At 43.5% G+C, this 12523-nt stretch overlaps 1 protein-coding gene across 5 annotated transcripts in view; it reads right to left on the reverse strand.

Annotated features, from left to right (window-relative positions):
• Positions 1-11650, reverse strand: part of LOC137420781 (tumor protein p73) — a 141400-nt gene extending 129750 nt beyond the window's left edge. For 3 of the 5 annotated variants that reach the window (XM_078772317.1, XM_078772315.1, XM_078772318.1), the window contains exons 1-2: positions 10889-10996; positions 9036-9113 (exon numbers count right to left, since the gene is read on the reverse strand). In XM_078772317.1, the coding sequence (XP_078628443.1) occupies positions 9036-9088 (53 nt within the window). In that variant the 5' untranslated portion in view covers positions 9089-9113; positions 10889-10996. Of the gene's footprint in view, positions 1-9035; positions 9114-10888; positions 10997-11601 lie in introns of those variants that run through there. The other 2 variants (XM_078772319.1, XM_078772316.1) reach the window with 2 other exon arrangements.
• Between the last annotated feature and the right edge of the window lie 873 nt (positions 11651-12523).

Here is a 12523-nt window from a genome sequence, read left to right on the forward strand (position 1 = left end):
TGCTTGCTTTTTTTTTTAACCGTCATCTCGAACATGCAAATATCAATGAGACTCGATGAGCATCCACCAATATTACCAGCAAACTCCAGTCGTGGGGTTGTACATACGATTTGGCATTCCCATAATGTGAAATCACATTTGAGGATTACAGTGCCTCCATCACCATCACAATGCAGTGGTGTGTCAGCATGAACCCTGATATAACCTCCATTCAAAAAATATATATACAGTGTATGTATGTATATGTGCATATATATATATATATATATATATATATATATATATATATATATATATATATATATACACGAGGTGTGTTCAAAAAGTATGCGACCTTAATTTGTCGTGCGTAAACAAATGAAGCTAGGGAGGTGTTGATTGGTGCACGTATGTAGGCGATCCTAATGCGCACGCGTGAATTTTTTCCCACCTGCAGAAGCTGTCATTCGACGGCAGACCGCCGATGAGTGAGGAAGTGTAAGTGAGCGCCGTCGGATTTTCGTTTTTGACAAAATGACGGAAAAACTTGAACGCTACTGCATCAAATTTTGTGTAAAGCTTGGCTATTCCCAAGTGGAAACGATCTGCAAGATTCAACAGGCCTTCGGGGACGAAGCAATGAGCACCACACAGATAAAGGAGTGGTACAACCGCTTCAAAGATGGCCGCACATCAGTGGAGAGTGAAGCACGTTCGGGTAGGCCCTCAACATCCCGAAATGAGATCGTCATTGACCAATTGAGGACCCTGGTGATGCAGGATCGTCGAATCACGATCAGAGAACTTGCAGACGAGGTGGGCGTCAGCATTGGATCCGTTCATTCCATTATGAAGGAGGATTTGGGCTTCAGGAGAATCTCAGCGAAGTTCGTACCAAAGCTGCTAACGATTGAGCAAAAGCAACTCCGTTTGGAGATCGCACAGGACATGCTGGAGACTGTGAACAGCGATCCCAGCTTCCTCAACACAGTGATCACTGGCGATGAGTCCTGGGTTTATGGGTACGACCCAGAAACCAAGTTGCAGTCATCACAATGGAAGCATCCAACATCCCCGAGGCCAAAAAAAGCAAGGCAGGTCCGCAGCAATGTCAAAGTCATGCTGACTGTCTTCTTCGACTCCAGTGGCGTGGTTCATCACGAGTACGCACCACACGGCACAACCATCACCAAGGAGTATTACCAAGAGGTTCTGCGTCGCCTTCGTGACGCTGTGCGACGCAAACGGCCGGACCTGTGGGCAGCAGGCAATTGGCAGCTCCATCACGATAACGCACCCGCCCATTCTTCACATTTGATAGAGTTTCTTGGCCAAACACAACACACCTGTGCTTCGTCAGGCTCCCTACTCTCCCAACATGGCTCCGTGTGACTTCTGGCTTTTCTCCAAACTGAAAATGCCCCTGAAAGGGACCAGATTTCAGTCCAGAGAAGACATCATGCGGAATGCGACGGACCAGCTGCACACCATCCCAAAAGAGGCGTTCCAGCGCTGCTTCCGACAGTGGCAGAACCGTTGGGAGAAGTGTGTGGCAGTCCAAGGGGACTACTTTGAAGGAGATTAGTGTGAGTTTGTTGTATCTGGATACGAGTATTTTTTATGAACAAAGGTCGGATACTTTTTGAACACACCTCGTATATATATATATTGTTACAGACGTGGCTTGGATGTTATTTACCGAGCGGTTTTATGGTATGACCACGTCTGCACAAGTTACCCGATTGTGCCCGAACGTTGACTAGTCGCGCGATGCTGGCTCAATAAGAAAAAGAAGACACCCGGCTGGATTACAATAACACAATACGACACCAATGTTTCGATTCTCAAGTATATTCGTACGGAAAAGGTTAGATTACAGGGGCTAGAGGTATATTACAGGAAGACAGGCACTTAGACACACTCTTATATTAACCCCGGACAGACGACAGACAAACGGGACAACGGCTGACTCACACGGGGGTTTGATGGCTAGGAAAGGCAGGATCGATGGCTCCAGGTCCTCCTGGGCTCGGGGCAGGGTACAGTACGGTCCGGTCCGGTCCAAAGATGCGGGGAGGTATCGTCGCGCTGGGGGTGGCGGTGGCTTCTCTCTCCAAGCTGAGGCGCATCTGACGTCACATCCGGCGCGGGGCCGCGTATATCCGGCGGGGAGTGACACGCCCTCGGCTCGTTAGCTCCGCCCCAGATGGAATCGGCACGTTGCTTCTCATTGGGTGCGTGGGGGGGGTTACTGGCTCCGCCCCTGACGAGGAGCTGACAGCCAGCCCCTTCGGGGTAACGCCGTGGAGCGCATGGTCATGGCGGGTAACCGAGCCGGTGTGAGGACGCACACTCCCCGCCCCTCTGTTGTTGTAGTCGTAGTTGTAGTTGTAATTGTTGTTGTAGTTGTTGTTATTGTTGTTGTTTGGGGAAGAAGATGGGAGGAGGTATGGGAAAGGTCCTAAACTCACTACTGATGCCATATAATCACATTCTGGTGCAACGAAGAGTCATAATTAATGGAAACGAGGCCTTAACTGACATAGATTAAGAATAACTAGGAAGATGTCCGAAAGTTGTCTACGTGTGGTGCGGTGGACCTGGGCACGACATTTAATGGGGGAATAAGGGGAAGGTCGGCTCTACTGATTGTTGTTTACATGCAATGGGACTAGGGAATGGGGGATTGGGGAAAGTTGGGGAGTATTGGAGAAAATAGGGGAATATTTACAAGCGGATATGGAGGCCAAATTCCATATTCGCAACAATATATATATATATGTATATGTGTATATATATATATATATATATATATATATATATATACACTGATGCTTGCGAGCATGTGGCAAAATGCTCCGAGATACAGTGGTGAGAAAAAGTTTGTGAACGCTGTAGAATTTTTTTGGGGATTTCTGCATAAATTTGACCTAAAATGTGATCAGATCTTCATCCAAGTCCTACCTAACAAGGGATCAAGAAAACCTGATTAAGCAAATAGCACATTTTAAAAATCGACTTTTTCATTTATTTATTGAGCAAAATGATCCAACATTCAATTTGTCAGAAAAAGTATGCAAACCTTTACATTCAGTAACTGGTGGCATCTCCTGGAGCATCAATAACTTCAACCAAACGTTTCCTGCAACTCTTGATCAGTCCTGCACATCGGCTTGGAGAAATTTTGACCCATTCCTCTGAACAGAACTGATTTGACTCAGATATTTATGGGCTTTCTTGCATTAATTGCTCATTTCAGGTTCTGCCACAACATTTCAATTGGGTTAAGGTCTGCACTTTGACCTGTCCATTCCAAAATGCAAAATCTCTTCTGCTTCAGCCATTTTGTTGTAGATTTACTTGTTTGTTGAGGATCATTGTCCTGAGACATAACTCACTTTCTGTTAAGCTTCAGCTCATGGACGGATGCCCTGACATTCTCCCGTACAATTTTCTGGAACAATCCAAAATTCATGGCTCCCTTAATGATGGCATGCCGTCAGGGTCCTTAAGCAGCAAAGCAGCCCTAAACCATGATACTCCCACCACCACACTTCACGGTTGGGATTGGGCTCTTATGTTGGAATGCAGTGTTTGGTTTTCGCCAAAAAATTGTTTTTCATTTATTGTAGGCCTTTTTCAGAATCATTGGAATCTCCCGCAATGAAGCTAACTCCAAAGGCCTTTCACTCACTCACCGCAGGCAGGTTTGGTGGTCTTTCAGTCTTCTACCGACTCCTCTCCAGCCTTGCCCCCCCAGCTCTCTCTGGGCTCTGTCCCCCAAATATTCCTACAGGTCACACAAGATCTGCCTGCAACCCTCTTATGGTTAAACTGCCAAAATCAAGACTCTCTGCTCACCTTCACTCCTTCATTCCTCTATTCTCCCACCTCTGGAACAAACTCCCTCACTCTCTTCAATCCCACTCCTCCCTCCAGGTCTTTAAAACAGCTGTTCACCACCATCTCTTATCTTCCCCCATCCAAAACCTTGATCTTTTCTACCCCCACTAATTTCACCCCAAATCCACTTTTTTGAAATACCAACTCCTGTCCTGGAAGTCCTTGGTGTCCTTGTGTTTTATACTTCTCCCCCCCCCCCCCCCTTCCCACGCCTCCTCCCCCCAAGCCCTCTCCCTCCCACACATCTCCCGATGTCCCTGCTCTCAAATGTTGCGTTTGTGTGCTTCCCCTTCTCTCCACATCTTGTCTACCGCTCCTTCTTTTTATATATTTTGTCTGTTTGATTTGTTTGTGAAATAAATGTTAGCTCTTTCACGAGCCTCGATTCCGTATACAAAAAAAAAAAAAAGCCAAAAAGTTCAACTTTCGACATCTGTCCACAGAACATTCTTCCAAAAACCATCTGGATCATCAAGGTAGTCATTGGCAAACTTGAGACAGGCAGAAATGTACTTCTTGCAGAGCAGTTGTTTCCTCCTTGTTATCATCCCATGTACAACATTCATGTTCAGTGTTTTCCTGATTGTGGACTCATGAACACTGACATTTGCCAATGCAAAAGAGGCATGCAGACTCTTAGATGTTAGCCTGTTCTTTGTGACCTCTTGGATTATTGTAGGCCTTGCTCTTGGAATGATTTTCGTTGGACAACAGCTCCTGGAAAGAGTAACAATGGTGTTGAATTTTCTCCATTTGTACACTATCTGCCTGACAGTGGTTTGGTGGTGCCCAACATCTTTATAAATGGTTTTGTAACCTTTTCCAGACCAACAAGCAGACAATTATTTTTCTAAGGTCCTCAGAAATCTCTTTTGATTGGGGGCATGACACTTCCACAAACCTGTGTGGTGAAGACCAGACTGATGGTGACGAAAAACGTTTGTTTTTCATATAGAGCAGGACCACCCAAACTCACTCCTGATTGTCATCCCGTTGATTGAAACACATGACAGTAATTACACACTTAATTGAGCTGATTAACCCAGAGGTTTGCATACTTTTTCCGACAAAGCAATTTAATGTTTGATCATTTTGAGCAATAAATAAATGAAAAAGTAGATTTTTTGTGTCATATTTGCTAAATCAGGTTCTCCATCATTAGGACTTGGATGAAGATCCGATTACATTTTAGGTCAAATTTATGCAGAAATACAGAAAATTATACATGGTTCACAAACGTTTTCTCACCACTGTATCTGCACCTGTTCATTTATTCATATATTATTAGGATCGGACACAAGTCCTAAAAGTCGTGATTGCAAGCATTACACAGGAAGCAATAAATCATCAATATGGCACATAAAAACACATCCCCCTCACCCCCCAATCACCACCCTCGGCCCCTCGGCCCCTCGGCCCCTCCCCCCCCACACCCATCCAAGCTGCTACCATCCTAGCTTTCTTTCCCCAGTTATACTTTGTGTTTTCATACCAAGTTTATGATTGCAGCACTTCAGATACAAATCTCCCTGTGCATCTTTGGCACAAACGGTAATGATAAGGGGAGTCATTTTGCCAACTTGCACAAAAAACATAATACCTTTGTATAAACCAATTTGCATGTGACCTTTGCTTTCAGGATGGTTGTAGAATTTTATTATTTCGCACAACTACTTTTTTTAGTTATACCCACCAAAATGCTTTCCAAATAGACATTCAAATAAAATTGTTCTTCAATCCCATGGTGGGAGACATAACATCATCCATGGATGCTCAAATAATGAACAAAATGAATTTTAAGGTTTAAAAATAAGAATTAACAATGGACACTCACTGGCCTCATGGTTAGAGGGTCCGCTGTCTGGGAGGGCAGCCGTTTGAACCCCAGGCACACCATCTGTACTCAGATGTTTAAAAATTGCTTTACAATGCCTGAGCCTTTGTAGCTATATGAAAGGTAATATTAAATTATCGTGTGTGTGTAATATCATATCAAATATACATTCTCCTTATTCGGTGTAGGTCGGGGAGTGTTGTAGGCACCTACAAATAAATGGAGAAAAAAAAATTGATTTCTTCAAAATGCCAACAGGTTTAGAACATCACCGGGCAATGCCGGGTACTCCTGCTAGTACCAAATAAATTTTAAACGGTGTGTGCTGCTTCAATTATAGACACTCGGCATTTAAAGATTCAAGAATGTATAATAATAATAAAAAATAAAATAAAATAAAAAAACCACCAAAGGTTGACATCCATGGGGAGGAGGAAATTCCTTAATTTCCCCACTGAGTGTGGAGAGAAAGGCAGTGTCATAAATAGGACGTCGTTGGTACCCAGGGGCTCTGAGAAGGGAAGTCAATTCCCCCAAACTCAGTGGCTGTTTGTGTGAAAGTAAAGTATTGTGTTGTTGCATGTGTGCACGATTTGTGTCACAGCTCCTCCACAAGCCTTGAAGCATGTAAAATAATAAATAAAGAAAGAAAAAGGTTCCAGCTTCATTTCAGGGATAAGGATACATCAACATAAAAAAATTGTCTTTGGTGATGTAGAGGTACAACCTTTCACATCTATAAACAAGAAAGAGCAATCAGAGATTGCATACCCTCGCCAAAACGTGTTTTTGGTGGTTTTTAAGGCTTTTGTGTTAAAACAAATATGGCGGCCAAATCACGGGACCGATGACGTCATTATTTTTTCTCCACCAATTTATCCCCAGATGACCCTAACCCTAACAAGAAATTTCATCTTGATCGGATGAAATTTTTACTTGTCAAATTATGACGTCATAAGAGGCGCCTATGACATCATCATAAACATGTTATTCCACATGGAGAGTTCTTTACAATGAGCCATCGCTCAATTTTGTCGATGCAGCGCTTTTGTAGATAGAGGTGCAACGTTTTTTGGTTTTTCCAAGATGGCGCCCATGCCATATGACCGAAGACGTCATAATTATCATTAAAAACATTCTACAGGAGGCTATGGTGAAATGGTTGGCTATGGAGGCTATGGCGCTATGGAGAAAATTTCCTGTCAATCGGACCAACGGTTGCAGAGAAAAATCATATTTATTCTGTGTGGACAAACAAACAGACAGACAGACTCAAATGCATTACCCTCTCCTCTGGCGAGGGTAATAAATATCCTAATATATTGTGGGAGCAATTTTCGAGCAATTGGTGTTCAGGTTTTAGAATATACTTATCCTCTCCCTTTCGCACAATTCATTTTATTCCTTTTATATTAAGAGCAGTCAGGGTAGGAATTGTGAATTTGGAAATGGTACCAGCATACTTGTCCACTCTTGATGAAGGACAACTTAGGATCTTTAATTTAATGACAGCCAGTAATCTGATAATGCTGAGAGATGGATCCCCAGCTGATCCTCCCTCCGTAGAACCAGCAGACTAACTGCGAAACACTGCTCCGACAGTTCAGTGGGGTTAGCAATTGAAGCCAGATATATACAGTCACGTGAAAAAGTAAGTACACCCCATGTAAAGTTTTGACTTTTTCAACATATTTCAACATACAGCTATTTGATCTTCATTTCAACAATATTGATAGATAAAGGTGATATAATATAACAAATAGCATGAAACATTTACATTTTGTAGTCCATTGTATAATTTAAGTAAACATAAATGCAAATTTCGCATGTGGAAAAATTAAGTACACCCTTGGCTCTAATAGGTGGTATGGCCCCCTTTCGCAGAAACAACCTCAAGTAGGCATTTCTTATAACTGTCTACCAGTCTCCGACATCGACTGGGAGAAATTTTTGCCCACTCCTCCATGCAGAATTCTTTCAGCTGTGCGATGTTTGAGGTGTTTCTTGCATGCACAGCTCGTTTCAAATCCCCCCACAACATCTCGATGGGATTTAGATCCGGGCTTCGACCGCCATTCCAGAACCCTCCATGTCTTTATTTTCAGCCATTCCTTGGTGAATTTACTGGTATGTTTTGGGTCATTGTCATGTTGCAAGGTCCACCTTCAGTTGAGCTTCAACTTTCCGACAGATGGCCTCACATTATCCTCAAGCACCCTCTGGTTCAATGAAGAATTCAGAGTGGATTCTATGATGGTGAGCTGCCCAGGCCCTGATGCAGCAAAGCTGCCCCAAACCATAATATTTCCACCACCATGCTTTACAGTTGGTATCAGGTTCTTGTGGTCAAATGCTGTCTTTGGTTTTGCCAAACAAGTCTTCTGGTACTGTGGCCAAATAGCTCTACCTTTGACTCAGCTGTCCAGAGCACATTGTTCCAGAAGTGCTGGTGTTTGCCGAGGTGTTCATTGGCAAACTTTAGTCTTGCCCTGATGTTCTTTCTGGACAGCAAAGGTTTCGTCCTGGCACACCTCCCATGTAGATCAAATTTGTGCAGCCTCTTTCTAATGGTAGACTCATGCACTTTGACATCAACAGTGGCAAGAGGTCCTGTGATGACATTCTGGGGTTCTTAGAGACTTCTTTCAGCATCTTGCGGTCTGCTCTCGGGCTGAACTGGCTGGGGCGGCCTGGCCTGAACAAGTTGGCAGTTGTTTGGAATCTTCTCCACTTGTATATGATCTTCCGGACAGTCGAATGATTGATTTCAAATTGTTTGGAGATCTTTTTAAATCCCTTCCAAGACTCGTTGGCATCTATAACCTTCTTTCTGAAGGCCTCAGAGAGCTCTTTTGATCTAGGCATGGTGACGCCGCACACTTCAACAACAAAGAGCAAACCAAACTAAATGTCTGAGGTTTAAATAAGACAGGTTCCTCCAAGATCTTCTCCAAGGATGTTCTAATCATTTGCACCTGAGCTGGTGCACCTGATTCTAATTTTAGGTATTTGAAGTAGTGATAAATGTAGGGGTGTACTTACTTTTTCCACATGCGAAATTTGCATTTATGTTTATTTAAATTATACAATGGACTCCAAAATGTAAATGTTTCATGATATTTGTTATATTATATCACCTTTATCTATCAATATTGTTGAAATGAAGATCAAATAGCTGTATGTTGAAATATGTTGAAAAAGTCAAAACTTTACATGGGGTGTACTTACTTTTTCACGTGACTGTAGCTCAAAAGTGAGTGAATGAAACACCTTTCATTTCCTGAATCCATTTCGGCTGAAAAAGATCTGTCGTACTTACATATCTCTTTCATCAAATGGTAGACTTGGGTCGTTGTCAAATGGGTCAGCCATCCTGGTCCTCCAAGGCAATGATCACCTGTATTATATAAAATAAGGGTAGAGCAATCACATACAAATTTCACCTTTACATAATAAACGATACCAGTTCTCGTTTCAAAAACAGATTTAACTGCACTCGGTGGAGCGTATACCTCCGTCAGGCTGAAGAGTTTACGTTTCGTAGCCCACTGATAGACCAGATCTGGATTCTGACCTTAAACAAAATTTAATCGGCTTGTTCTGGTCCTTAACCAACTCATTCCCCAAGTTTTGTCATAGCTCATCCACAACTTTTTGAAATCATGTGATATATCGTTTTGAGTCAAATGTCTCATTCGTGAAGAATAGTTTGGAAAATTAAAATATCCTTGTGTCCAGATTTTCACCAAAATCTAATCAATTCGTCATCACACACCCAACGCGTTCACCAAGTTTCATCCGAATCCGTTCAAAACTTGAGATATCCTGCTCAGACAGAGACAGACAGTGGTGAAAACATACCCCCTGTCCATCACATCTCAGGTAAAGTTGGTCTCGCTTTTCCAGCAATCCTCAGTCCAGAGAGACCATTATTTGCGTCGACCAATTAAAGTTCATGGGTTCCAATCTCGCCAATTTATTTGTCTGTTCTCAAGCTAATAACTGCTGCTTTACAGTAAATGGTATTATTCATATTAGCTCCACCACCGAAGTGTTGGACATTATGGTTTCACCCCAATCTGTTTGTGAACAGGGTATTTCAAAAAGTTGTGGACGGATTCGGACTAAACTTGGTGGACAGGTTGGGGGTGTGACAAGAACAAGCCGATTCGATTTTGGTTGAGGTCTGGGTCCAGATCTGGTCTATCAGTGGGATACAAAACGAAAAATGATCAGCCTGGTGGAGGAGGTTATGTTTTCACCCCTGTCTGTCCGATTGTCCGTTTGTCTGTCCGTCCGTTTGTGAACAAAATATCTCAAAAAGTTGTGGACGGATTCAGACGAAATTTGGCAGAGATGTGGCGTATGTGACAAGGACTAAATTATTAGATTTTGGTGAAGATCGGATTCGGATCCGGCTACTAGAATTTAAGTGATTCTTCACCATTGGGAGATATGGACAACCAGGCGGAGGTATGCTCTCTACCGAGTGCCGTTCTAGTTGATGCTGTGGACGTTGGTCCAGTCACTGTCCAGGACCAGGAGCAATAACCTGCGAAATCATCAATCCATGTAATTGTATCAACTACTATTTATATCAAAGTGAAGAAGATTCGACACCATTAAAGAAGTTTGGAATCGCCAGTTCGCACAGAAGTCAGAAGAGGAGTGGAGGAAACCACCACCAGTGCACAGGCTCAAGGAAACGATGTCTGTGAACAATCGGTGAACGACCGTCGTACAAACAAGTCAGAACATCCCTGGCTTAATAACACGGCTGCCGTATCAAGTTACCACAACAAACGCCTGACGTGAAATGTGTTTCGACTCGCAGACTTCGTTTCTTTGTCAATTAAAAATAAAAATGGGAAAATAATAAAGTACGATTAAAAGCAGATAAAAAGTATTCTTTAAGAGTTGGGAACCTGAAAAAAAAAAAAGAAAAAAAAAAGTGAGGTAAACCCCCATCCTGCTCCCCTCCCCCTTCTGCCAAAACATTTCCTCCATCGAAGAAACCCGAAGTGATGGCGTAATTAAATAATTAATCTGTATCACGTACCAAACACCAATCCACATATTCGGGTTCAACGTCTTCACCGTGAGGTACTCAACGTAAACTCGAGATTTCTTTTACAGGAAACGTAAACCTCTTCTCGTGATTAATGCACTTACCGAGGAGTGAAGGACGACGAACGAAGAATCCGCCACCTGCCCCGCCAATCGCACGCATGCACTAATCAATACAATACAAGTACACCACACACAGAACCGGAACTGTCCGCTTGAGGACGGGAAGTTTTATATTAATTTCGATTAAATTTCAAACAAAAGCACTAATCTTGTTTAAAAACAGATTGGAATGGGATGTCAGCGGTGAAGTAATGGTTGCAGTGTCGAAAAAATTCCATTTTGCATATTTTATAATGTAAATATGTTCGCCACGGCGGGGTGATGTATGATGACGCTGTGTGGCGTCAGGCGTGCGCCCTTGGTTTTTTGGCGGGAAAGGTGGAGGTGTGTGGCGCGTGTATCTCGGTGAGGAAACGCATCGCAGGCGCCATCTTGCTATCAATCTGTACAATGATACAAGTTCAGTTTTATTTATGTATGAAGTCTTGAACTTCTAAAGTATCGTTTCCAAAGGTGAACTGTGACGTCAAAAGCATTAAAACAACTCAGAAACGGCATAAAATATTTAGAATTTTTTTGGGATCGTAAGACTTTATACACCTTAAAGCGTCTCCTGAAGGTACACAGGAAAATCGATGAGGTAAACATCCACGATAAAAAAAAAGATTTCAACTTGATGCCACCGAGTTCCTCATTAGATTCTTCATTGACTTGCACCTTAGTACAACAGCCCTGCTCGTTCTGCACGTGCTTACCTGCGCAGCTCCGCCTGTCCGCCACCGAAGTTATTGTTGTGGAAGTGCAGTTCATACATATCCTAATGAGGGACTGATGACGCGTTGCTGTGACGTTTTTTTTTTTTTTTGTTGTTCTACAGAATGGAGGCTCGTGTAAGAGCGAACACATTGAACATGAAAACATGCACAGACACATTTAATTTAAACATGCAAGGAAGGGAGCGGCAGGGAGCGGGAGACAAGAGGGAGAGGGTGAGGGAAGCACACAAGCACAACAACAGTAGAGAACAGGGACGTCAGTGGACCTGTGGAAAGGGGAGGGCTGGGGGAAGGGGGAGGACTGGGGGAAGGGGGAGGACTGGGGGAAGGGGGAGGGCTGGGGGAAGGGGGAGGACTGGGGGAAGGGGGAGGTCTGGGGGAAGGGGGAGGACTGGGGGAGGAGGGAGGGGTACACGGAAAAAGCAAATGAACACTACCAGGAATTTCAGGAAAGAAGTTGGGGATTGAAAGAGGTGGATTTGGTGTGAAATTAGCGGGGGTAGAAAAGATCAAGGTTTTGGATGGGGGAAGATAAGAGATGGTGGTGAACAGCTGTTTTAAAGACCTGGAGGGTGGAGTGGGATTGAAGAGAGTGAGGGAGTTTGTTCCAGAGGCGGGAGAAAAGAGGAATGAAGGAGTGAAGGTGAGCAGAGAGTCTTGATTTTGTCAGTTTAACCAGAAGAGGGTTGCAGGCAGATCTTGCAGGAATCTTGCAGTGCGTCCTGCAGGAATATTTGGGAGACAGACCACAGACATCGCAGGGTGAGCAAGGCCAGAGAGGAGTCAGTAGAAGACGGAAAGACCACCAACCTGCCTGCGGTGAGTGAGTGAGAGGCCCTCGGAGTTAGCTTCATCGCGGGAGATTCCAGTGATTCTCAAAGCTTTGGTTTCAACAGCGTGA

This window comes from Myxine glutinosa, chromosome 2 (genome assembly GCF_964187855.1).
Source record: "Myxine glutinosa chromosome 2, kmMyxGlut1.1, whole genome shotgun sequence".
NCBI lineage: Eukaryota > Metazoa > Chordata > Myxini > Myxiniformes > Myxinidae > Myxine > Myxine glutinosa.